This window comes from Camelina sativa, chromosome 5 (assembly GCF_030686135.1).
Source record: "Camelina sativa cultivar CO46 ecotype springtype chromosome 5, ASM3068613v1".
NCBI classification, from domain to species: domain Eukaryota; kingdom Viridiplantae; phylum Streptophyta; class Magnoliopsida; order Brassicales; family Brassicaceae; genus Camelina; species Camelina sativa.
The window spans coordinates 9,248,634-9,272,617 of NC_141884.1; the positions used below are offsets into that span (position 1 = coordinate 9,248,634).

A 23,984-nucleotide genomic window follows, 5' to 3' on the forward strand; every position below is an offset into this window, starting at 1 on the left:
TTTTTAAATTACCGTAGTAAAAATAGTACTGTATAATTTTATTGTAATAACTATTTTTCTTCGCTCAGCACACTATTTAAATCCCAACGAGTTCATAGTGTATAAATTATAATACCGTACGTTGTCAATTTGTTTAAAACTTCGGATTAGGCTGGTATCCCTATCTTATAATTCTGTTTTATACCTAGTTGGGCAATTTATAAAGTTGTGTACTCAAAACCATTGTGTTGTATTGTAACGTTTAGAATATTTAGTTATTTCAGACATATTGCTGAAAATAACTGATGACTGATGAGCATGTACATGTTCTATTGTTTTTAACATTGAGTTCAGATTTCCAACTTTAGACGAACAGAGTTTAGTGTTGTTGTCTGTCTATTCACCGGTTTAACGGATTCTGTTTGAGCCTATTTATCAGTGTGTGTGTGAATTTGGTATGGAGGGATGAAAACGTGGTTGTTCAAAAAACCACAACTGCATTATCTTTGTTTGCCAACGAACTGTTTTGTATTTTATGTGACAAGTCCTTTTGCCTGAAATATAAGTTAACAAGTACAATTGTATGAAAATTTGTGAAGCTTTTCAGTGTGGGGGAATGTAGCAAATATAGTGTGGTGACCATCCCGGCTAAAATTGAGGTGAGCATTGATTTTATCCTTTTTCGATATGCAGTAGTTCAAATTTTGAAATCAAGAAATATCAAACAGCAAAATTATCATGTTTTATAGTCTTAATTCGGATATAAAATTGGGAATATAGTAGGTATGGGTAATAAAAAAAATAAAACGAAGAAACAGTAAGTAAAGAAGTTATAAATTTAATGTAATATATAGTGAAAGACAGAAAATTATCAAAAGAAGAACATTTTTCATTATCATGGTTTTTCTTTCTTAATTTTCTTTCTTAGTGAGAAAGGCTCTAAAAGTACTTTGAAATAACTAACTGGTAAAAATACCTTTCGGATAATGTAATGTTGGGTAATTGATTGCTTTGAATGAAAATCATGCATATACAAAATGATTAAACAATTTGAATAGCTGCACTACGTTGTGTGAAAGATATTCCATGAAGAAAACGGAACAAGAAAGATAAAAGTTACTTGTAAGAAGAATAATAATAACAAATTAAAAATCTGAAGTCAAACCCAATTAGTGTATGTAAGAAAAAATATTCATTGATAGTAATATTTTAATATTAATCCCTCCTATTAACCCCACTTTTAATATTTAGAATTATAAATTCTGCACCCCACCATGATGATTCTGAACTAGACAATTTTTGTTTTTTTGGTTGAAAAATTTGTTTCCGAAAAAAAACAGTTAAAGATTTAGAACAGAACAAATGATATGTTAAATGCTGTGTGGATTTACACATGTATGTATGACTAATGAGAATGTTTTAAAGGATTGTATTCAAATTGATATGTACAATAACACCCACATCACTTTCCCATAGAGAAAACAACAAATAAAACAGCTAAAAAGGCAGCTTTACAAAGAGTGGACAATGGGATGCCATATTTTCCCTTTGTAAACAAACCTTTTAGAAATGGAAGGAACAACGTAACCACCAAAATACATCCACAAGCCTCTGCCAAACCCAAACCACCTCCTCCGTGACTACAACCCGACTGTTTTAGTCGCATCGAACACAAATAAAGAAATAGAGTGAGCCATCAAATTCAAATTTACCCGAGTTTGGACCATCATCTTCTCCTTGAGCTGGTCCACATCTAGTCTCTGGCAAAGTTTTTTTTGTTATAAAGAACACCGTTTTCGATATTCCTAGAAGCTTGAGTATGATATCAATGATGCTAAATAACCAGAAACTAGTGGCTATTATTCTCCATAGTGATTGGGAGACAAACCACGATCGTACGGAATAACCAAGGCTCATAAATTCCCATAGAGTGTAGACACAGTGCATCCCAACAAGTGTGATTGTTATGCCTAGATAAAGTCCCTGAATCAACACAGCAAAAAAAGTATAACAACATTTTAAAATCCCAAATTAATCATATGAACATATATAAAACCCCATTATGCATGTACCTTGGGGAACAAGGCAGAGTTGTGGAGTAGGCAATAAGCAGGCAAGAGACAGTAAAAAAGCTCAGGGATTGACCTTAGACAAACAATAACACAAAGATAAGCTAATCGCTGTCGGAATCTTATTTTACGCCGAAACATTCCTAGCAACGGACTTTGTTTGTTGAAAAGGACTTCAATCCATCCTGTCGCCCATCGGCGCTGCTGGAGCATTGCCTCGATCTGGTCCTCCCGGTGGCGTAGATCCAAGAAATGCAGGTGAATCCGGAGAAATGTATGAGCTAGTCCAGCCTCTCGAATGGATTCCAATACTCGTGTTTATATCTTCTGCCACTGAATCATATAACCAACCAATCTGCAAAGTTATATATAAGAAAAACACATTATTATAACTTTTGAGTAAAGGTCTAAAAAAATTCTGAAAATTTATAAAAATGTTTTATATTTTATTTTAAACTATGAAGATTAATTTGAGAAGGGGATTAATGTTTTCCCCCAGCTGGTTTGGTACTCGTAGTGACAATGGCCCACTTCTTGAGCTGTGTCTATTGAGTTTGTAAGTGTAATTTGGGGCTTTGATTTTCTTTGCAATGCATCGACCACCGATTTCATCATCTCTTTAGAATTTCCAAACCCTCTTGCTAAACTATCCTCAGCCAAAAGCTCCCCTCAATGAAATAACAGAAGAAGAGTAGAATAAAAAAATTAGTATGTTTTTCATTATTAGAGTTAAGTAAAAGAAACAGTATATATAAATAATCATGAGACGATACGATACAAAGTTGGTTTTTAGTTAATATAGAAATGAAATGTTTTCGATGTTGCTTTTGAAGTAATATATGAAAATGTCTTTATGAATTGTCTAACACATACTTGTAGCAAACGAAGAAAGACTTCCATCGTCATCTAAATCGTCAGGAGATAAACCGTACATAGCTCTTCTAGTGTGGAAGCATCCTGTGCCGATGTACATGGGTCCTTGGATGCCCGCAATACCTCGTACTAAATACTAATTTCAACATGAGAAAAAGAAAGAAAAGATCGATCAATTATAACATTGAATTTATTAACATCATATATATAAGAAGACTAAAAAGAGAAGTCGCACTGATTGTAAGACGGTGAGTTGGTCGGTGTTAGAATCATAGAAGTCTTGAGGGAATTGGACAAAAGCACAATGGTTTGGATTCAATGATTTTTGCAGAAATCTACACATTGCTTGTCGTACTACATCTGCTTCATTGGCAAACATGTCGCAGTCTACGTTCAATATGTATGGTGCGTTTGTCATCAACCCTGAAACCCTTGCCTGTTTATTAGTGTAATAACAACAAGAAAGTAAGATCTACAATCAATTGATAGTTTTCAATATGGCTTCTCATATATGATATTTCAATTCTCAAACTACTCATAATCATAATTCATAAGATATATATAATGCATGCATGTCTAGCTACCCTTTCAGTTCAACAATTACATCCATATCACATTAGTAATACAGTAATAAGAGAAACCATACTTTTAACGAATCTCTTACTCCTGCTAATGTCAGATTTGTTATTGTTTCTGTAACAACCCGTCCTGTGGACCCCACTAGCCTCACTGCTAGCCCACTAGCCTCACTGCTAGCCGCCCAAACGGACCCCAAGCTAGCCCTGCAGGGCATCGATCCTAACCCTCTCACTGGGTAAATGGAACTATTCATCCAAATCCACAATAGGTTATTGGTGCACCAGGCATTCCTCGAACCCTGGTCCCCACCCTTTAACAACCTTTCCACAGGACAAGTTGCCACCAATTGATCGATTTTTATGTGATAACCCGTCCCGCGGACCCCACTAGCCCACCGCTAGCTGCCCCAACAGACCGTCTGTGGACCCTGCTAGCCCACTGCTAGCCGTCCCAACGGACCCCAAGCTGGCCCTGCAGGGCATCGATCCTAACCCATCAATGTGGATATCCAAATCCACAAGTAGGTTATTGGTGCGCCAGATGTCCCTCGAACCCTGGTCCTCACCCTTTAACAACCTTCCCACAGGACAAGTTGCCACCAATAACCTACTGGTGGATTTGGATATCCACAGTGATGGGTTAGGATCGATGCCCTGCAGGGCCAGCTTAGGTTCCGTTGGGCCGGCTAGCGGTGGGCTAGTGGGGTCCACAAACAGTCCATTGGGGCGGCTAGCAGTGAAGCTAGTGGGGTCCATAGGACGGGTTGTCACAGTTTCATCGGAAAAATAATAATAATAAGATGGACGAATCTAAATCATTACGATCAAAATTATATTTAATGAAAACTAATCTTTAATATTAACCAATATTGTAATGATCTATTCTTATCGGACGGACACAACTTAATAGGAGACAAAGAGGGATAGTGAGAAAATTCATTAACCAGAAAGTTCATGGCTCCACATTTATGGTGATGAACATAATTTGGTCTTTTTCTCTTGAAAGGTATACAAAATGAGGGACTTCTTTCTCGTCTCCTACACCTCCCTCGTCTCCTACACCTCCCTCGTTCTCCCACACCACCTTCACATGAATTTACACAACTTAAAAATGATGATATATGTGCATACTCACACAAATAACACGTTTCCGTATAATTGGTACGTATAGTTGACTCTCTTTTTTTTTTTCGTCACATGTGCATAACTATAGTTAGAGATTATAATCTTTACTTAGATTACTGTAGACATACCTTAACTATAGTTGAATGATCATTTGGTTCTGTGTTCGAGAAAGCTTCAAAGTCATGTTCCGCATACAACCAATGGGAATCTCTGGTGGCATCTTCCACTATTCGGCATAACTTCTCATACTCCGGCTTTTATATTAATACAAACCACTATTTCAAAGATAATTCTCAATAATACGAAAAATTAACAAAGAGCAAATCTTGATATTTTCTTCTCAATTTTGTTAAACTCAAATTCATGATTGTGTTTATTATAGTTGAATTTTTGTTCAAGCAAACCCTATACTGTACCTTCGTCATTTTCCAGTCTTTACTGAATTCAGAACCATCTGTTGCGGCTAGAGGGTTCAAGAAATATCGAAATGGAGCTCTAACTTTAACGTTGTATTTCTTGCAGAAAGGTACCCAAATCTTGGCGAACTTCGAAGCTTCCTTGAGAGAGAAGTAAGTGAGAGGTGAGCCTCCATCGTCCGACACATAGCAAGCTAGTTTATTCGCCGGATAATTTACAGCTAACAGGGAAAGCACGGTGTTCACAACCATAATTGGCGGCTCCCGATCATGATCTGCCGTGGGCACAAAGATATCTACCGAAGGAAGGTCATGAACCCTTAAAATTACAATAATTCATAGACCAATTCAATGAAATATAAAGATAGCATACACAGTAAAGATAGCATATATACAAAGGTAGCTAGCTAGGATTTATATAAATTTAGTAATTTAATAATAATCATTTTATTTATGTATAAATGTGCGTAAATGAAAACGGTACGTACCTTTCATCAAGTCTATCTGGATAAGGTTTAGTTTCAGCAGGAGTCCATTTTAGGCAGGTCATAAGCAGACATACAAATGAGAAACAAGATTCACAAAGGAAAGCCACGAGCCAAACGTTGTCATTTTCTCCCATATGTTGGATTCGGTGCAAGAGAAGAGACAAGAAAAGGCCAAGAATCGTGACATACACAGCTCTTAGAAAATAGCTTTTGTATGAGATCCTTTCGCAAAGAGGAGGAAGAGAATAGCTTGAATCCGCCATGGAAGGAGCTTTCTTGTGGTTTTTGGATATATGTTTCGAAAGCTATAATAACTAGGTCTAGGTGTCTAGCTAGGTCCTTCTTCACGTCTATGAATGCTTGTATTAATGTTGTAAGAGTTAATGATGATTCCCTATAAGAAGGGAAGCTTCTCAGTTCTCACCTCCGGGAATGGCACGAGAACAAGAAACCTAAAAGTCAAAGTATCACGTTAAGGAGAAACGTAGTAACTGGACTACGTATGAGAGAGGCATATATACTCCTCCTATTGTAATATACATTAGCTGGATTTTTAAGGAGATGATATTTATTTGAGTGTAAACTATGTCTAACGGTCTGCATAAGGAAGAAGGAGAAATTACTATAGATTTTATTATAGTATCCATAAGAAGTCCAAGATTATGTCTCATGAGAATTCTAAAAGGTCATGCATGTAATGACCAATGTAAACTAAGGTTCTTAGAAAGATGAGGATTACAATGGTATATATCAATAATATATTCCCTCTGTTTGTTTGGCATTCTTATACTAATCTCCATCCTTGTAGGTGTGAGAAACCACAATTTTAATTTACTAGTTTACTAGGAAAGTCTGGGGACAGCCTTTCGGTGGAAATCGACAAGAACAATGAAGGAATGACGAACTGGATTTGTATTGATGTTTTTTGTTAAAAAAGTTAAAAGTACCTTACTCTTAACCCATAGTGAGACATTTATACTAACAAGACCTAACGTCAATCTCCGGATCTCCTCCGGCGATCTCGCCCCGTCTCTCCACGATTTTCTCAACGTATCCCAGGATCTTTTCATGCGCTTGACTCGGCATCCCTCCTAAATGAATTCTTCTTCCTGGATCTATTACAGGCCCACTATTACTCCTTCTGACCCAAAGCTTAACGGATTTTACTAACGGGCCTTAGGTCGACGAAACCCAACACCAACAATCCTCCATATAATCAAAACTGGAAATTAGCGATAATTTTTTTCTTTTTTGTTCTTAAAATGGTCAATGGAGTTTCGTTTTTAGGAAAAAAAAAAAGTCAAAAGCATCACAATTTTTTGTTTAATATAAAAGCAGAAATGGGCCGGAATATTGGGCTTAAAACTTGTCTCATCAGCCCACAACAGGGTCTCTGATGAACCGCCCACCCTTCGATCCATCTCCATTCTATGTAGTAGCGAACCAAATCTCCGGAATAGCCAATTCCCGAGGATTCTCTCAGTCTCAGCAATCGAGAGAGAGAGAGAGCTAGAGATAGCGAGGATTTTGGGAGCGAGCGTGAAAGTAAATTGAAGTAATAGAAAGCTATGGATAGAGAATGGGGTTCGAAGCCTGGAAGTGGAGGCGCCGCCTCTGGCCAAAACGAGGCTATAGATCGCCGTGAGCGTCTCCGTCGTCTTGCTCTTGAAACCATTGACCTCGCTAAAGATCCCTATTTCATGCGAAATCATCTTGGAAGGTACGACGTTTCTATGTATATGTTCCTTGTGTTTATGTATGCCCCGCGCATAGATGTATTTGCATGATTCATTTCGTCGATGGTTAACTAAGAAATTAAGAATTTGCTAATATGAATTTGGCAGTTCATCTACATTCTTGTTCTGATATATGTATTTGCTAGTGTCTATCCATTTGTAGTTCTGGTGTTTGATTTGATTGGTGTTTTTTAAATTAGGGTTTTATAGATGTCACTGATTTGTTCTCTTTGGGTTTGTCTTATGTTGTGAAGCTATGAGTGTAAACTATGTCTAACGCTACATAACAACGAAGGAAACTATTTGGCGCATACTCAAGGTAAGAGGCATCAGACCAACTTGGCAAAGAGAGCTGCTCGGGAAGCTAAGGAAGCTCCTACTCAGCCGCAGCCACTCAAGCGTAAAGTCTCAGTTCGCAAAACAGGTATTAAGTTATTTTATCTTTGATTTACTTTTTCTATAAACAGAGTAATATTCTCGTTGTGTATGCTAAAATCTGCCTAGGCCTGGAATTGGATATGATGGTAAAGTGATTGGTCTAGAAATCATTTATTATATTAAGGGGGTTATGTAATTGCAGGATTGTATGTCTTTGCTATTGAGTACATAGGTTTTGCGTAATTGATTGCTTTAAAGGTTCTGTTAGTAACTCCATTTTTATGTATGGTCATGCAGTTAAAATTGGTAGACCAGGGTACCGGGTTACGAAGCAGTACGATCCCGAGCTGCAACAAAGATCTCTTCTGTTCCAGGTAAGCATCTTAGTGTTATTGTTAAACTTCATTTATCATCATTAGAGACTTATCTAGAGTGAATCTCACTGTTTCTTTTCTCTCGTCAACTTTGTTTTACAGATTGAATATCCTGAGATAGAGGATAACTTAAAGCCAAGACATCGTTTCATGTCATCTTATGAGCAGGTGGGTGTTACAACTCCTTAGGCTATGTGTCATGTTACCTTTCCTTCACTGGCGTTCCATTCTGAATATGTTTTTTTTTTTGTGTGTGCAGAAAGTTCAACCTTATGACAAGAGATATCAATACCTCCTGTTTGCAGCTGAACCATATGAAATCATAGCTTTCAAGGTATGTTTCTTTTTTACTTGTGATATATTTTACATTCTACAAGTCATCTGGGCTAGCTCTAGTAGCTCAAGATATCATATCTTAGTCGACTTGTTTGCTGATGTTGATGGTTGTGTTTCACATTGGTTTCAGGTTCCTAGCACAGAGGTTGATAAATCAACCCCAAAGTTTTTCTCTCACTGGGATCCAGACTCCAAGATGTTTACTGTAAGTGCTTGTTTATCATAATTCTCACAAACCCATAGCTTCGTTTGTTCTTCCTCTGAGATTGAATAAGTTTTGTGTTTGGATTAATCAAAAGTGCTGACAAAGAAACTTTGTAATAATAAAACAGCTGCAGGTGTATTTCAAACCTACCAAGCCAGAACCAATCAAGCCTCAGTCGGCTGTTGGAGCCAACGGTCTTCCACCACCACCGCCGCCACCGCCTCAAGGCCAACCGCCACCACCTCCCCCATCTGGTGCGCTACCACCGCCACCACCTCCAATGGCTAATAATGGTTTCAGGCCTATGCCACCACCTGGAGGTTTCGGACATCCTAACATGTGAAAGTGAAACCAGCAAAAGCAGTCTAAAAACACACAGTACTCTGATCCATGGTTTTATTCATAAGAGAGAGTTGTGCTCTTTGACTGAAAAAAATATCAAATATGTTTTTGACATGGCTTCTCAAAGCTGATCTCTCTACAGATGTATTAACTCTCTAGATTACTTTTATGAGTTTCTTATCTTCTTTGATTGATTTGTTTTCCGTTAAATAATACAATTATCGGTTAAGATCATAACCAAATTTCAACCGTATTTGTCAATTCGAAGACCGGACGTAATTTAAATTTGAAATGTTTTCTGACGAGATGACCTTGGCTCCCTTGCGATATATGACGGGGATAAATTTGTATTTTCACATGCAACAGTTGTCACTGAAATTCAAAAAGTAAAGAAGAGGGAAAAAGAGTAAAATCGAAATCCCTAATTCCCCAAATTACTTTGAATTCTCTCGGATCCACACAAAGCTCTGTTGAAACCCAACGGGCGCATTTTCGTCGTCATTGAAGCGTTCGAGTATATAGAAGAAGCCCCAAGAAAGTTCTGTAATGGATGAGTCGTTAACTCCAAACCCTAAGCAAAGGCCTGCTGCATCGATGGCGACTCGAATCCAGGCGCCGACGAGTCCTTTCTTCTTGGGGTCTAACGACGATAGGTTGGAACGGGAACAAGCTCGCGCCGCTAGAGCTGCTGCTAGCCGCCGTAGGTCTGTTCTTTTCGCTCGTGACCCGCAGCCTGAGCAAGAGTCAGATCCGTGTTTTGACAAACAGCAAATTCTCGAGTTGTTTCAGAATTGTATCAAATTGGCCAGTGAAAACGTAAGCGAACTGCCTTCTTAACGATTAAAAGGATTTATTTTTATTTTTATTTTATTTTGGTTGTTGATGCTTGAAATGCATATGAGTGTGAGACTGGTGGAGATTTTTTTAATGATGTTATGTGGGTTTTTGTGTTAAATAGAAAATCAATCAAAAGAATACGTGGGAGTTGAATTTGATAGACCATCTTTGTGAGATTATCAAAGTTGAAGATGAGAACAATGCTGAGACAAATTTTCAGAAGGTAAGCTTTTGATTCCATTCTTCTTTGGCTTTTTTAAAAAAAAATTTTAAAAAACGTTTGTTGGACTTCTAAGAATGATAAAACCAAAAAGGAAGACTGAGAGATCAGAATCATGTTTAAGAGATATTTGTGTTCGTTTCGAGGCAGGCAAGTTGCACTCTTGAAGCTGGAGTTAAGATTTACTCAATGAGGGTAGACTCTGTTCATTCAGAGGCATACAAGGTCTTGGGTGGAATTACTCGTGCTGGCCAAGATGACAGCCGAGGTATTGATCTCTTACACACAATGAACTTTAACGGCTAACAAATATCTTTAGTACTTAGTTATATTTGCAAGTCAAAGGTTTTTAACAGATAAAGAATATATTTTTTCATATTTTTGGAGATGTTTATACACTGATATTGGTTACTTTGGTTTTGCCAAACTAGTCTTGGGATTTTGTGAGATATATATATGAATATGTATCTTAGTGTTTGACTTCTATATGAGAATTTAAGTTACTGTTGATTGATTAGAAAAGGAGACAGCTGAAGAACTACAACTATTGGCTATGCAGTGCATTAAATCTTTAAGTTTCTTCAGCTCTAATTTGTAAATAAGGTACTGAAAGTAAGGTTATATCTTATGTTGTTTTCTGTTGTTTCTTCACGAACCTAGATAACGAGGATGCTGCTGGTGCTGTAGGAAATGAGACTAACCAAAAGAAACAGGCAGAGAAAAAGGTAGTTCGAACAGAAATCCCGATTCTGGTTATTGTTTATGAAACTACTTACTGATGAGTTTCGAACTTGTAGTTATCGCCTTTATCTACACTGGAACCATCCTTTGATGCCCTTAATGTGAAGAAGTTCGATGGTGATTGCTTAACTTAACATTACTCCTTTGTTAGGTTGTGAAAAGTAAGTTTTGTATGATAATGTTATCTCCTTTTTTTTCTTTCAGTGGCATTTGCAGTGGATCCCCTTTATCATCAAACTTCAGCACAGTTTGATGAAGGTGGAGCAAAGGGTCTACTGCTAAACAACTTAGGAGTCTATGGAGGATGTCAAGTTCTATTTGATTCACAAGAACTCCCTGGAAAGCTTGTTTCGTCTGCAAAGCAGCATGATAAATCAGAAACAATTGATCTATCCTTTGCTAAAGGTCTGGCTTTATTGGCTGATATGCCCTGCTTACATGTTTTGTTGCATTATTCTGTCTCTAATGTCGTGTTTAAATTTGTAGAATGTGTGGAGCAAATGGTGCAAAACATGCGAAATAAGGATGAGATTGTACCTTCTCTTCGGGCTATAATCAACCAATTCGATGAAGAAAATCAAAGACAACCTGATACGTTTTCTTGTGGTCAGACGACCGAGTCTTTTGATATTTCTCATACTAATGAAGCTAGCTATGCCGACGATGATGAAGGAAATGATAACTTTGGAACCTCTTTTGATTATGAGGGGCAGTCTGGTGATGTTGATGAAAATTTTGGCCTCAATGATGCAGAACCAACATATTCAAATTTTCACGAGGTTATTACCATCACTCTTATAATTTTTCACGTGTTTTGCAATGAGGTTTCTTTGGTACTGAAAAGTGAAAACCTGATGCTGATGTTTTCACTTTGCAGGAAGTTGAACCAGCCTCACTGCAAGACCTGGATTCAGATGACAAATTTGAGAATGTTGATGACTATCTCTTCATGTCGTTGGGAATACCATCTAAGCAAAATTCTTGGGCAGGTCCTGATCACTGGAAGTATCGGAAAACAAAAGGTATGTGCTTATATCTCCACTTTGAAGCAATAGCACGGGCCCTCTTGGTTATCTAGTTTCTCTTAGGGTTTCCTTTATCTGGACTCTTTTGCAGGTCCAGATGATCATACTGCTTCAGAAAACAAATCTTCTCCGCCAGCGAAGAAAACCAGGAAGAAAAAGCAAGCAGAGCCTGTACTAGATTTTACAAAAGTTTTGGAGGAAGAAATGCCTGATATCTTTGCCCCTCCAAAAAACCCGAAGTCTTTACTTCTTCCAGCAAGTAGAGCTCCTTGTCAAACAAAGCTTCCAGAGGATTGTCATTATCAACCTGAGAATCTAATAAAGCTATTTCTACTACCGAATGTGATTGGCTTTACTAAACTCAGATCCAGTCACTATATTGCTATTGTTTTAATATATTTTCTTTCACCATTGTGTATCATCTTTTCTGAAGTTATCTTCTGAATGTTTACAGTGCCTTGGGAGGAGAAAAAGAAAATGCTCAGGTACAATTCCAGTCATTATGATAATTCCCACTGGTGGTTTATGAGGCATTTTCCAGCGTCTTTGTCATCTTTCCTGATATAGAATTTCATTTACAAAGAAATTGGTTTTTCAACAAATTACCTCTGTAAGCTGTTTTACACTTGTTTTGTTATGTGCATATTCCAGGTGAAAATTCAAAGCAGCAGTTTGATGATTATGAACACGCGGATTCCTGGGGAGATGATAATGTATATGATGATGGCCCATTTGACAATGGAAATGATCAAAGTGATGTAGAAGATACTACTAACTCATTGATCTCTCAGCCACGGCAGGTATAAATATTGATCTATATGGTTATGCCCTTACAAATCATTTCAAAGTAGCTATATGTGGTTAGCAATGAAACATTATTGTGATTGTCCTACAAAATTCATGTTTTAGGTCAACAAAATTGAAGTCCAATACGATAAAGCTTCAAAACAAGTTGATGTGCAAGTGCTTAAGGAAACTCTTTGGGAGTGTCTTCAGGAATCTCCTGAACCACCAATTCAGGTTCAACTAACATAAAAATACTTCCTGCTTTCTTTATGCATGATCCCATGTCCACTCTAATAAACTCTCTTATTAGCTCTGTGACACATAATTGTAATTCACATTGGTCATCTTTTGTCAGGATATACATGTTTAGTGCACAATTTAGTATACTTACACACCCTAAATATAGCATCTTCTTCTGTTGTAGCATTATTTATGAACTTGACAGAGATCTGATTGTGGCAGGGTGAAGAACACCAACAAGGACCACTTGAAAGTAGATCTTTCAAAGAGCTACTGGCTAGCTTTCCCGATGATTGCCAAGCGGCTGGTTCCACCCAAGACATCTCACCACATCTATGTTTCATATGTTTGCTGCATTTGGCGAATGAGCACAATCTCAGTCTCGTTGGCTCTCAAGCCTTGGATGATCTAACAATACACCTTGCCTGAGTGAAGAGAGACCAAGAAGAACAGCCGAGTGTTTCAAGAGTTCCTTGAGCGTAATGCTAAACCTAATAAGTTATGTGTTTGTAGTTCAATGTAGTGACTTAATTGTGTGTAGTAACTTTGTTCAAAATCCATTAATCCTTTGTTGTTTCGGTACAATGTTTCAATTCCATCTGAATGATTTATCTCCATCAGAGAACTAAAATACAATAGTATAAATCAAATTCACAGTTGCAATGAACCTCATACTCTCTTTCGTGTGATAAGAAAACAAAAGCTTGGGTTCATCCTTAAGAAACCTGAACGCTGCTTTTGGATTTAACAGTCGACTTGGCTCCATCTTTGTATCCTTTCTGACGAGCTCTTAGTTCCCACGTTGAAGTCAGCTTCTTCTGCTCCACAAGTGCTTTTTCGGACTTCTCTCTTGCTTCTTCACAAGTCTCCATACCTGAGTTACACTTATCTGCCTCCTTTTGGTAAGATGATGTAACCTTCTTGGCCTCTAGCAGACCTGTGTCTACTCGTTTGTGTTTCTCCATCGATGCTGCTTCACGTTGCTTCAGTTCCTCTGTTAAAAGTTCGGCATAGTTCTTCTCTGTGTCTTCGTTCACCTCTGGATCACGCTTTGCACAATCTACACATCAAAAAGAACAAGATGTTCTTAAATTGACTCGTATACTAAAAATAGAGTCAACAATATTCTTTCAAAAATGACAGGAACCATCTAATGCTAAGTATGACAACAGCAAGTGACTCTTAAAAACTGATGAATCCAAGGTCATAGAAACTCACCGGCGAATGAACCATTGCTGAGTCCTGCAATAAATCCAAAACAGGTAAACAGTATTTAGGCGTTTTGTTTTTGTTACCTCCGAAAAATACACACGACAATAGTATCAACTACCATACATTCATTGGAGTGAATCATAATATCATAAAGCCTACACTGTAATTAGACATCACCACGACAGCCACAACAAGTAAACCACATGCTCAACCACACTAAAAGTCATACCTCAAAGACTCAAACTTGGTAACTAATTTGCTAAAACAAGAACAGTAACCTACAAATCTCTATGATCCAAACTATAGCCTCAGAGATCACTGTGTGGTTTCTTCAATTATTTTGGTTTGGTGAGTAATCCAGTGATCAGTTTATGATCTCAAGAGCCACAATTCTTGTAGATCTACACAGCTAAAACATAACTAGCACAATAGTCTATCTGCATTGAGATTTCAAACTCAATCTCTTCCTAAACAAGCTGAAGCATGCGATCTAGCAACTCAAGAACCAGAGAAGAAACCAAAATTCTAACAATACCAAATTTTACTGAATTTGCTCATATTCTCAGCATAAATCTGTAAACTTTAGAGCCGATCAAGCAAGATCCAACCAAGGGCAATAATGAAATTACCAGTGGGGATGGTGAGAAGAGGAAGCGAAGAGCAATCACAGACGCAAGCAGAGCAAGAAGTGGCTGAAACAGCCAAAGCTTCAGTGAGGTGCCAGTAGAGCGGCGGACCAAGTATGTAACCAATCATGCATAGCGCCAGTAAAGCCAGTCCCACTTTCAACGCCGCCGTGTGCTTCGCCATAGCAGAGAGATCTGATCTATCTGGGTTTTTCCAAATTTGAGCTGGGATTTAGGCTGTTGCAGAGTAATGAGATTTGGGATTTGAAGACTCTGATGGACTCTTGCACTCAAATTATGGTGTCGGTGGTTTTTTTAAAACAAGTTTCTATATATTTATTTAGGTAAAGGACCATAAAAAAAAAATGTTTACTTTGACTATTTTTACTCAGTGATGTTTTTGACCTTGTGTCTTTTGATTGTTGAGGATGAGTCTTCAGGAGGATACTATTTTGCTATTTTGCTAAGATATGAAATTGTTGCTATTTTGTATCAATGAAAAGATGACCAGAAGCTAGAAACAAGACTCAGTCTGTTGACCAAAAAAAAAGTTCACTCCTAGTCTTGAAAGGTGATTTGTTTGGCAATGGTACCGATGAGGCGCCTAAAAGAAAGACTCAAGACATGAATGGATGGAGATTATGGAACTTTGCCATTGACATTGATTGGATCGGAGAATAATTATGGCAAACCAGTGAGAAAACTAAAACCTCTACAAGATAGACACCTATGATAATCCCTCTGCCATGGGTAGACAAGTGTTACCTAGAGGTCCTAGACCTTCACTTCGATGGTCTCTCGACTTCAGGTCGCTTTTTTCTTTTTTTCTTTTTTTTTTGTCGTGCATTCAGGTCGCTTTTTTCTACAAGTCCTATTGGGTAAACCAACAAAGAAGAAGGCAAAACAAGACCTTCCCAACAGTTACATCAGAAAGGCTTATTCTCTCCTCCAAACTTCATCTAAAAACATGCAATTTGTTGATATAAGTAACCTATTCCTACTGATATTTGTCTCTGCTGCTACCTCATTGCTTTTGTTTTCCAGATAAGCTGCTTCTTCCCTTAGTTATTGGCCGGTCGAAAACAACAGAAGATTTCAATCTTACTACATGTAAACGGGTAACAGCAAGACTGGAGTTTATCACCTTAATCAGTCATGATCCCTAATCCATACCAGAAATATCAAATTGTAGAAAGGAGCAACAAGATTAAATCCAAATTGCTCTTTTATAATTCAAATCAATTGTATAAAGTTATCCCTATACACCACCATATATCTCAAATCGAACTAACTCTTATCGAAGTGACAGCAATAGTTTCATGTATTTTGACTATTTCGCCAACATATAATTGACGATCAATCATAGTATCATACATTGGATAAAAGAGAACACACTTCCGTGTAATGGTGTGTCTTTCCCCACAATTGTTTAAGCAAAGCTTCATCATACTACTCCAAGATGGAGCAAGGCCAGTGATGCTTCCACATTGCAATCTCTTCTTTACAATTTAGCTTTCGGATTCCTCCATAGAACCCGTCTTCTTCGTTACCTTCCTCTTTATGATCTCTCATGATCATCGTTCTTCTCCACCTCGAGCCAACTGTGTACTGGTTGAATTCCAACACTGCCATCTCTGTTTTTTACCATTCATCAACACTTGACCATTTAGTACAACATATGAATACATAAACCCTTTTGACACAATATCAATAGAAATTGGCTATATGGATATGATCAGTTGGAGGTTAAGGTGAAACCAAGATGCAAGTGGGCAGAGAGAAATACCAAGACATTATCCTTTTCTCATTGAAATCTACTTTTATGTGGTTATGTAATGTGCCAGCAAAAGGAGAAAATGAAGAGATTTTTTTGGAGTGATAAAGAGACTAAAAATCATTGTAGTGCCCCACCACCATTAGTACTGTAGATTCCAACGATAAGGACATAAGTAGAGGTTTCAACATCAACTGAAGACATACATTATCAAAATGTCAAGGAAAATTAAGACATATCCCATCATCATCATCATTTGTCTTTTTGGGACCAATGTTTAACAAGAAAAAGGCATTGCTTGAATTGGCTCTCTTCAATGTTCACCCTTTTCAACCAAGTTTTGGGAATTTAATAGACTTTATGAGCAGAGACATTGAGTAAAGTATAGAATATGATAGCCAATTTTAAAACAACCAACCAAGACTCCATTTTTGAAACCACAGAAGATGAAGATGATGCTGAGAAGTCAAAAAAACTCACCATTAAAATGGCAATGGCAATGGTTGAGATCTCCATCACAGGATTCCAAGTGGCCAACAACACCATACCACCATCCTACACAACAGCATCACACAAGCTTGTTTCAGAATCATTTTCTGTTCAAACCACAAGCATCACAGGCTGTTATAATATTTACCATATGGAAACTCTTTGTTCCTCCTCCACTGGATCTCGATGTGATCTCCAGGTTTCAACTCTTTTAAAGAATCTGACACATGGAGATGATGAGGCGATGCATCAATGGGAGCTGCTCTCAATCTATCCCATGTTACACCCTTTTCAACCGCAGCTGCTCGTCTACCATGTGGTGGATACCTAAAATCCCATAAATGAAAGCTTTCGATGAGAAATAAGAAAATTTGTTTGTGTCAAAATGTGGACATCAGATATTATTATATACCTGGCTTGGAAAGTATCAGTGTGAGTATCATAGCTGAGCTCAGCATCATAGCAAGACAACATGAACCCTACATGCCCGTTCTGCTCTTACACCAAATAAAGGCTCTCAGTACTTTGATCAAACCCATAAAGCATTAGATGGAACAACTAAGTTTATTAAAATTGGTTACCTCACGGTTGTAAACTTGAGCTGGGAACCAAAAACGACCTGTTTCAAGGGAGAGGTAACAGCTCATGCTGGAATCAAGGGGCAGAGAAGATGCATATCCCCTCCTTTGTTTATCATCTCGGAAGACGGATGAAAGAGATCGAAACAAAGAGATGATTTTGGCAAAACCAAGACTCCCAGTTTGGTGATGAGGAGAAACAAGATGATCTGTGGAAGAGAGATAACATTGCCACTGTCTGTGAGCAGCAGGGCCAAGGATTTTTCCCCATTTGGCCTTCAAGTGTTTCTCCCAGAGATGATCACTCACACATCTCTCTCTCAAGGAGCTACAGACCCTCGCCATGCTGCAGAGTTCTGAAGGTGGAAGAAGGTCGAGAATGCAGTCAAGAGCCAGCTCATGGAGGTCAAGGACAGACATTTGATCAAGCACCGGAGAGGGTAGATCTTGTTTGGTCTGATGCAGGGTGGTCATAAAGGGATTCTTGATGAAGTAGAAGGAGAGCAAGGTTTTGGTTTCAGATGCCCATGGAGGAAGGGATAGAGACTTGGCAAAGAAAAAGAAAGAAAGACAAGTGATGAGAAAGTAGAGAAGCATTTAGACAGTATTATTATTTTGTTGCCTTTTTGGATTGGTTGTTTCTGAAGAGAGTATAAATGGAAGAAGAGGATAGATTGATAGCCAATTGGAATTGGAGGATCACCTAACCAACTCATGGCACCAAATAAATAATTCTTTTTCTCTCTCTCTCTCTCTTGTTTTGGAACTTGAGATTGAACGAAGCTACCAAGTTGTTGAAATCAAGAGAGAGAGAATTGGACCCACAAATACCAGATCACAGGAAAGAAAATGCCTTAGAATCAAAGCCTAAATTGAAGGGGGTTACATATTAAATAATACTAAAAAAGATGAATTATATAGAGAAAAAGGTCTACTTGGTGGTGGTGGTGGTGGCATTGGGATTTCCAAGGACAGTGGGAGGAGATAGAATTGGATCTGGGCAGACAGAACAAAAGGTTCATTGAACCTATAATATTAAAAAGTAGTATAAGAAAACAACTATTCTCATTTATAAAAACATAAACAACCAATGAGGAAGAGGAAAGAGGAGGAGGAGGAGGAGATCTCTAGTAGTTGTACAATAAACAATATTGTAAAGAAGCAATGATCACAAAAGCAATTGTGGACAACATTATCAACAACCCCTTCATGAATTCACTAGAGTGAAATCATATAAACCGAATTAGGCATGTAAAAAAAACGCAACATATACAACAAAGTAAACCAGATGCTCAACTCACAACACAAGTCAGACCTCAAAAACTTAAAATTTTTGTATAAACAAGGATCTGTAGCCTACAAAGCACAAACTTAAAATCTCTAAGACATCATAAACTAACCATTGATTACTCATCAAACCAAATAATTAGAGAAACAACAACACTGTCAAAATCTGTGAAGAATCTCAGGACACACAAATACTTGTATCTGCAGAGCGATTCAAACTCAATACCATCTCTACCAACTCAAAGCACCAGAACTAAAACCAACAACTACTACTAATACTCGTTCCTCCTACTCGCAATAGTTAACAGTACCAAATATTGAAAAAAGTAGTAACTTTGCTAATTTTTTTTCTCAAAGGGAAAAAGCTGTAAACTTTGCAGCCGATGAAGCAAGATTCAATCAAGGGCGATTGTGATTTAACCTTTGGGGATTGTCAGAAGAGACTGCGAAGAGGCGGAAACGTCTACGGCCTCCGTGAGGTGTCAGTTCGGCCTTTAGCGCCGTCGTGTGCTTCGCCATACGAGATTCGAAGTTTTGAGCTTGGATTTGCTGCAAATTTTAGCTCTTTGCAGTGGGAAAAAAAGAAATCGGAGTACCAAAATGGATTCCGAGACTCTGATTTGACTATACTTCTTGCACTCGAATTTTGTGGTGGTTCAATTTGTGTTATTAGCAACACATTAATTTTAATTTAGCAATTAAAAAAAAAAAAAAAAGGGTAAGTCCATAAAATGAGAGTTACGAAATTGTCAGTTATTTTTTTAGTTTAGTGAGTGGAGGAGTCACTGTTTAGTGAGCCATGGTCCCATGGAATGTCACAAAACATTTTGATTTAACTTCATGGCCTCTCTAGGCTTTCTAATTCAGGACCAGGTCTCTCTGTTCTAATTGTCCTAGGCTAGTAGTAGTCTCCAAACCAACTCACAAGGAGTCGAAAACCACATCTTCCGACTTCCGGAGGGGTTTTATTCTATATATACTTTTAAAACTTCATGTTCATCATGTACACTAAACAAACAAACATGAAGCTTCGGATCTAAATAACATTTATATTTTTTGTTCCTGCAAGTGAAAATCATGATAATATATAATCATGAAAAAAATATCAGTCATCAAATTGCAAATTTAAAAGGGAAATAGAAATAAAGAAGAAAAGAAAGAAATCGCCTTGAAACGTATTTCCAAAAGAGACAAACAAACAAAGTCGAAAGAGAGAGTATTAAGAGAGAGAGAGAGAGAGAGAGAGTCATCATCTCAAGAAAGTAAACTGAACAACAACATACGATTGGTTCCTCATAGTTTTTTATTTTTTTTTTAATTTTAAAAAGAGTTATTATGACTTGGCGTTACGCGTAGCGTAGTAAACCTGTAACGTTCTCTGTGGAGGGTAGGGGTGTGGTCTCATTTGTGTTTTCATTACTTCATTGACAACAGTCTCTTCGGTGCTTCATTGTTGTTGTTTTCCATATTCTCAACCAGCTGCTTCCAATAGTTTCCAGTGACTTCATCCTCCTGCCCAAAAAAAATAAAAACACACACGGAATCTTTATAAGTACTATTCTCATACATACATGAACCAAAACCATGTATACAAAAACCCAAAAACTCAAAAGATTTTCAATCTTACAGCAATCATACGAGTGAAGGTGCCGTCAAACAGCAAGTTAGGAGGGTATCGCCTTAATCCTTCACGAACCCTAATCCAATATACCAGAAACAAAACAAAAAAAAAATCAAATTTTTAGTTTTCTTTACAAAACCTAATTACCATTTTGATTTAAGTTTTTTTTTTTTTAAAGATGGAAAAGATCAGAAGGTGTAGCTGTGAAACCTGGATTTCTTAGAGAGCTTGGAGTAGCAACCAACAATAAGCCTGAACAAGGCTGGAGCAGGTCTAGCCATGAAAGAAAGTTGGTGGAGCAGCTTCTTAAGGAGTTCATCAATGACAAAAAACCGATCAGCCAAGACGCAGCAGTACTGAAGCCCCTCATCAGTGGACATTATCTTGTGAAGTATGAATACAGCAACCTGAAGAGAATAGTATATATTAGTTCCAATTTATATGCAAAACGATCGAGTAGAAGCTGTCTAAAAGGAAACTCACAGTTTTTGAATCTGTAGAGCCAAACTCAATGGGTTTCACACAGTGACTAACAGCACTTGTGTCCATAAGGAAACGAGTAGCAGCTCCATCTTCAGACTGTAGAGATGTGAGATTTTTAGAAGCAATTTTTTCACAATAACTGAGATGTTGTAAGAGGAATATGTATGTACCGCCTTGAGCATATGAGCAATGACACCCAATGCTCCAAGCCTCATGCGTTCATAAGGCCTATCGGCGACACCAATGTCCATCAAAGGATAGAAGTAGTTTGGCATCTTAGCTGCAAACAAACCAACATATAAGCAAAGGAAATTTCAAAGACAATGTAACATTGATATAATATTGATCATATAGCAAATGTGAAGAGAAATTGCACTAAAGGAGATCAAAGGCTTACCCTTAAGAAAGTGGCCTTTTGTGTCTTGGTGATAAGCCATGGTCTGTAACAGGAACAACGATGATAACATCATAGAGACACTTAAATTAAGGAGTTATCAAAGAAAATGGTTTTTTGTTTTGTGTTTTTTTAAGTATAAGAAACAAGAAAAAAGTGTGAGGATCCAAAACAACACCTGGAACAAAAGCAAAACATCGTACACTCGAAGTGGATTCAGATTTGGGGAAAATGGAAGTGAGATGTGTCCTACGATGTGTCTGTAGACTTCAATAATTTTCTGTATAGACGGGATGAAATTTAAAGTGAGTGTAACAAATAGAGACAAGTTTTACAACAAAAAAAAGATGGCAAGATTTTGAAAAGTTCTGTTTTAAAAAGTCATATCATATCAGCATTTAGTCATCGGTGAAACCAAAGTAGTGTCGGTACTTTACCTGCAACATGATGTATGCAGTACCATGGGATTCCCACAACAGACGCGGTAAGAAATCAAAATTGTTCCTATGCTGCCATTGGAGAAAAAGATAGGGATAATATGAGTTGTTAACATTCCAAAATGTTTAAAATGGTCCTCGACTACCAATTGTATATAAAAGTTTGTAACATTATACAATTCAAATTTTGAGTGAATTTATCCTCAACCTATGAACAAACAAAGGTATAGTCGTCACATGTTGCATATCTAATGAAATACTAATAAAGATAAAATCTCGAAAACAAATAAGATTAAAATTTCGAAAACCAAATTTAAATTTTTTTGGTTTTCGAAATTTATGAAATTTTAGTTTTCCATATATGCGAGGCGTACCAAGATATATTTCTATACTTGCATTGGGCTACAACTATGACTAGCTATCAATTCAAGCTTCCGCATGTATAGAAAATAATCTGCAAAGCATTGATTTGTAGAGAAATTTAAAATGCATAGTTGGCAATGCCACAAAGTAAATCAAAATTACTAGACAATGTAAATCTTGACCGCACACATTATTATCTATTGCGATAAGCTGTAATTCTTGACCACACACACCGTTATCTATCGGACACGCTGTAATTTGTAATTCTAGACCACACCACATTCTTATCTATCGAGATACGAGATAGAAATCAAAGAATAATAAACACAAGAACAAGATCTAAGCCTAAAAATTTATAACCTAAAGGAGATAACATCATGAAATGATGATATGAAAGACTGTCAGATCTTTTGAACCTGGAAAAATGGCGAAAGACGACAAGCGATATAATGCTGACAATCGTCAAACCGATACAAACAAAGAGGAATAACTATTGAATATTTCATATGATCAGAAAAATTCCAAGATCTTGTAAACCTCAAAATTGCGAAAACCGACACCGTTATCTATCGGACACGTTGTAATTCTAGACCACACACATTCTTATCTATCAGAATACGAGATGGAAATCAAAGAATAATGAACACAAGAACAAGATCTAAGCTTAAAATTTTATAACCTAAAGGAGATAACATCATGAAATGATGATATGAAAGACTGTCAGATCTTTTGAACCTGGAAAATGGCGAAAGACGACAAGCGATATAATGCTGACAATCGTCAAACCGATACAAACAAAGAGGAATAACAATTGAATATTTCATATGATCAGAAAAAATCCCAAGATCTTGTAAACCTCAAAATTGTGAAAACCGACAGAACGAGATAATGGCGATAATCGACAAACAAATATAAACAAAAAGAGAGAATGACAAATGATTATTCCTCATAGGCTCCAAGATTATGATTATCCATAAAAGAAGTGCAAAATTGACTCACAAAACAAGAACATCCATCTCAATCAACCAGATCTATGATAGATACAAACAAAATCTAACATTTGACGGAAAAAATGAGAATATTAAAGATTATGTCATACTTTTCCAATCATTTATTTTTGACGATCTACTAGGAACAAAAAAATAAGAAAAGCTGTAGGAATAAAATCGTTAACCTAGCAACAAGAAACAAACAAACGGAGATTTTAAGATGATCCCTAATCTGAAAGAAACACTTCTTTGTTGGATACTAATCAGTTCATCGGACTCAAATAACCTAAAGCATGCTGAATCAAACAAAGATAGATGATAGATCAAACTAAAAATCATGTAAATATATGTATATATATATTGGAGAATCGAAGAAGAAGAAGAGTGTTTTTGCACTTACGTAGGCGAGATTGTGCAAGGCAAAATCAGACTCGAATGAGTTCGGTTTGTGAAGATCATAGACCCACTGGAAAATCATCTGTACAGTCGGATTAGGAACGATGGTGAGACCCAGTAAAGGAGGAGGAGCTGAGGACGAAGAAGCATAGGAGGAAGAAGCGTATGGGTTGGGAGAAGTCAACTTGAGTTTACTGTAGTCCTCATACAAATGGTCTGGTAGATTCACCATTTTTCACGGCGAGGATTGGCCGGAGAAATCTCCGTAGATTCTTCTTTATTTTTGGTTTTTTCTTTCTCTCTGAGAATGTATTCAGCTTCTTTAGAGAGAGATGAGTGTGTTATGGCAGCTTGTAAGTGGAGGAGAAAGGAGTTATAGACTAAGGTAATGCACGCATGGCTTTAAAATAATAAAAAGACTAAAGTACCCTTTTAGACTTATTTTTGTTAAAGTTAAATTATATAAAAGCTAGTATTAATTGTTAGTGAGAAAAAATAATAATACTTCCAAAGAAAGTCTACATAGAAAGAAACCTTTTTATTTAATTTGTTTTGTTTGATTTGGATTAAATATTATTATTACTTTT

At 37.2% G+C, this 23,984-nt stretch overlaps 5 protein-coding genes and 1 pseudogene across 9 annotated transcripts; 2 read left to right on the plus strand and 4 right to left on the minus strand.

The window, feature by feature from the left end:
• Positions 1–1,394: 1,394 nt before the first annotated feature.
• Positions 1,395–6,391, minus strand: LOC104786321 (cellulose synthase-like protein B2; annotated as a pseudogene). Its single transcript, XR_015558464.1, has 9 exons — positions 5,529–6,391; positions 5,041–5,359; positions 4,753–4,878; positions 4,444–4,583; positions 3,157–3,357; positions 2,922–3,057; positions 2,536–2,716; positions 2,052–2,404; positions 1,395–1,962 (listed from the first exon to the last, which is right to left on the minus strand). The product of XR_015558464.1 is annotated as a cellulose synthase-like protein B2 (transcript).
• A 528-nt stretch (positions 6,392–6,919) lies between these two features.
• LOC104786322 (uncharacterized) lies at positions 6,920–9,089 on the plus strand. The gene is made up of 7 exons (XM_010511692.3): positions 6,920–7,248; positions 7,519–7,688; positions 7,940–8,016; positions 8,119–8,184; positions 8,276–8,350; positions 8,483–8,557; positions 8,685–9,089. Exons 1-7 carry the CDS (start codon positions 7,097–7,099, stop codon positions 8,898–8,900), a joined length of 831 nt encoding a protein of 276 aa, XP_010509994.1. The 5' UTR covers positions 6,920–7,096; the 3' UTR covers positions 8,901–9,089.
• A 124-nt stretch (positions 9,090–9,213) lies between these two features.
• On the plus strand, positions 9,214–13,379 carry LOC104786324 (condensin complex subunit 2). Its single transcript, XM_010511694.3, has 13 exons — positions 9,214–9,715; positions 9,858–9,959; positions 10,107–10,224; positions 10,617–10,681; positions 10,754–10,814; positions 10,902–11,102; positions 11,184–11,476; positions 11,575–11,719; positions 11,814–12,064; positions 12,177–12,207; positions 12,374–12,522; positions 12,632–12,742; positions 12,971–13,379. Exons 1-13 carry the CDS (start codon positions 9,446–9,448, stop codon positions 13,175–13,177), a joined length of 2,004 nt encoding a protein of 667 aa, XP_010509996.2. The 5' UTR covers positions 9,214–9,445; the 3' UTR covers positions 13,178–13,379.
• LOC104786323 (uncharacterized) lies at positions 13,280–15,543 on the minus strand. Of its 2 annotated transcripts, XM_010511693.3 has the most exons (3): positions 14,590–15,543; positions 13,967–13,990; positions 13,280–13,808 (listed from the first exon to the last, which is right to left on the minus strand). In XM_010511693.3, exons 1-3 carry the CDS (start codon positions 14,768–14,770, stop codon positions 13,465–13,467), a joined length of 549 nt encoding a protein of 182 aa, XP_010509995.2. In that variant the 5' UTR covers positions 14,771–15,543; the 3' UTR covers positions 13,280–13,464. The 2 variants fall into 2 exon arrangements, with proteins under 2 accessions (XP_010509995.2, XP_019101349.2); XM_019245804.2 differs by lacking the exon at positions 13,967–13,990 and having other exon boundaries at positions 14,590–14,913.
• Positions 15,544–15,793: 250 nt separating this feature from the next.
• Positions 15,794–19,469, minus strand: LOC104786325 (F-box protein At2g32560). 3 transcript variants are annotated; one of them, XM_087449667.1, is made up of 7 exons: positions 19,136–19,469; positions 18,363–18,454; positions 17,431–17,973; positions 17,262–17,341; positions 16,998–17,176; positions 16,841–16,915; positions 15,794–16,220 (listed from the first exon to the last, which is right to left on the minus strand). In XM_087449667.1, exons 2-7 carry the CDS (start codon positions 18,447–18,449, stop codon positions 16,036–16,038), a joined length of 1,149 nt encoding a protein of 382 aa, XP_087305793.1. In that variant the 5' UTR covers positions 18,450–18,454; positions 19,136–19,469; the 3' UTR covers positions 15,794–16,035. The 3 variants fall into 3 exon arrangements, with proteins under 3 accessions (XP_087305793.1, XP_087305792.1, XP_087305794.1); XM_087449666.1 differs by having other exon boundaries at positions 18,363–18,423; positions 19,136–19,382; XM_087449668.1 differs by lacking the exons at positions 18,363–18,454; positions 19,136–19,469 and having other exon boundaries at positions 17,431–18,196.
• Positions 19,470–19,838: 369 nt separating this feature from the next.
• On the minus strand, positions 19,839–23,867 carry LOC104786326 (uncharacterized). Its single transcript, XM_010511698.3, has 9 exons — positions 23,402–23,867; positions 21,650–21,721; positions 21,391–21,492; positions 21,216–21,258; positions 20,989–21,098; positions 20,819–20,914; positions 20,546–20,742; positions 20,342–20,411; positions 19,839–20,226 (listed from the first exon to the last, which is right to left on the minus strand). The coding sequence occupies exons 1-9, from the start codon at positions 23,627–23,629 to the stop codon at positions 20,131–20,133; spliced, it is 1,014 nt and encodes a 337-aa protein (XP_010510000.1). The 5' UTR covers positions 23,630–23,867; the 3' UTR covers positions 19,839–20,130.
• Positions 23,868–23,984: the final 117 nt, after the last annotated feature.

Bases quoted from the DNA above. Each gene is read 5' to 3' on its own strand.
- LOC104786322 (XM_010511692.3), top strand. From the start codon at position 7,097: ATGGATAGAGAATGGGGTTCGAAGCCTGGAAGTGGAGGCGCCGCCTCT. The intron at 8,017-8,118 runs GTAAGCATCTTA...TTTGTTTTACAG, and splicing joins AAAGATCTCTTCTGTTCCAG to ATTGAATATCCTGAGATAGA. The intron at 8,351-8,482 runs GTATGTTTCTTT...CATTGGTTTCAG, and splicing joins ATGAAATCATAGCTTTCAAG to GTTCCTAGCACAGAGGTTGA.
- LOC104786324 (XM_010511694.3), top strand. From the start codon at position 9,446: ATGGATGAGTCGTTAACTCCAAACCCTAAGCAAAGGCCTGCTGCATCG. The intron at 11,103-11,183 runs GTCTGGCTTTAT...TTAAATTTGTAG, and splicing joins TGATCTATCCTTTGCTAAAG to AATGTGTGGAGCAAATGGTG. The intron at 12,743-12,970 runs GTTCAACTAACA...TGATTGTGGCAG, and splicing joins CTCCTGAACCACCAATTCAG to GGTGAAGAACACCAACAAGG.
- LOC104786323 (XM_010511693.3), bottom strand. From the start codon at position 14,770: ATGGCGAAGCACACGGCGGCGTTGAAAGTGGGACTGGCTTTACTGGCG. The intron at 13,991-14,589 runs GTAATTTCATTA...GATTTATTGCAG, and splicing joins TCTTCTCACCATCCCCACTG to GACTCAGCAATGGTTCATTC. The intron at 13,809-13,966 runs GTGAGTTTCTAT...TTTGATGTGTAG, and splicing joins CAGCAATGGTTCATTCGCCG to ATTGTGCAAAGCGTGATCCA.
- LOC104786325 (XM_087449666.1), bottom strand. From the start codon at position 19,233: ATGGCGAAGCACACGACGGCGCTAAAGGCCGAACTGACACCTCACGGA. The intron at 17,342-17,430 runs GTAACCAATTTT...GTGTAAGAGCAG, and splicing joins CTCAAGTTTACAACCGTGAG to AACGGGCATGTAGGGTTCAT. The intron at 17,177-17,261 runs GTATATAATAAT...ATGGGATTTTAG, and splicing joins ACTGATACTTTCCAAGCCAG to GTATCCACCACATGGTAGAC.
- LOC104786326 (XM_010511698.3), bottom strand. From the start codon at position 23,629: ATGGTGAATCTACCAGACCATTTGTATGAGGACTACAGTAAACTCAAG. The intron at 20,915-20,988 runs GTACATACATAT...ACATCTCTACAG, and splicing joins TTGCTCATATGCTCAAGGCG to TCTGAAGATGGAGCTGCTAC. The intron at 20,412-20,545 runs GTTTCACAGCTA...ATATTGGATTAG, and splicing joins AAGCTCTCTAAGAAATCCAG to GGTTCGTGAAGGATTAAGGC.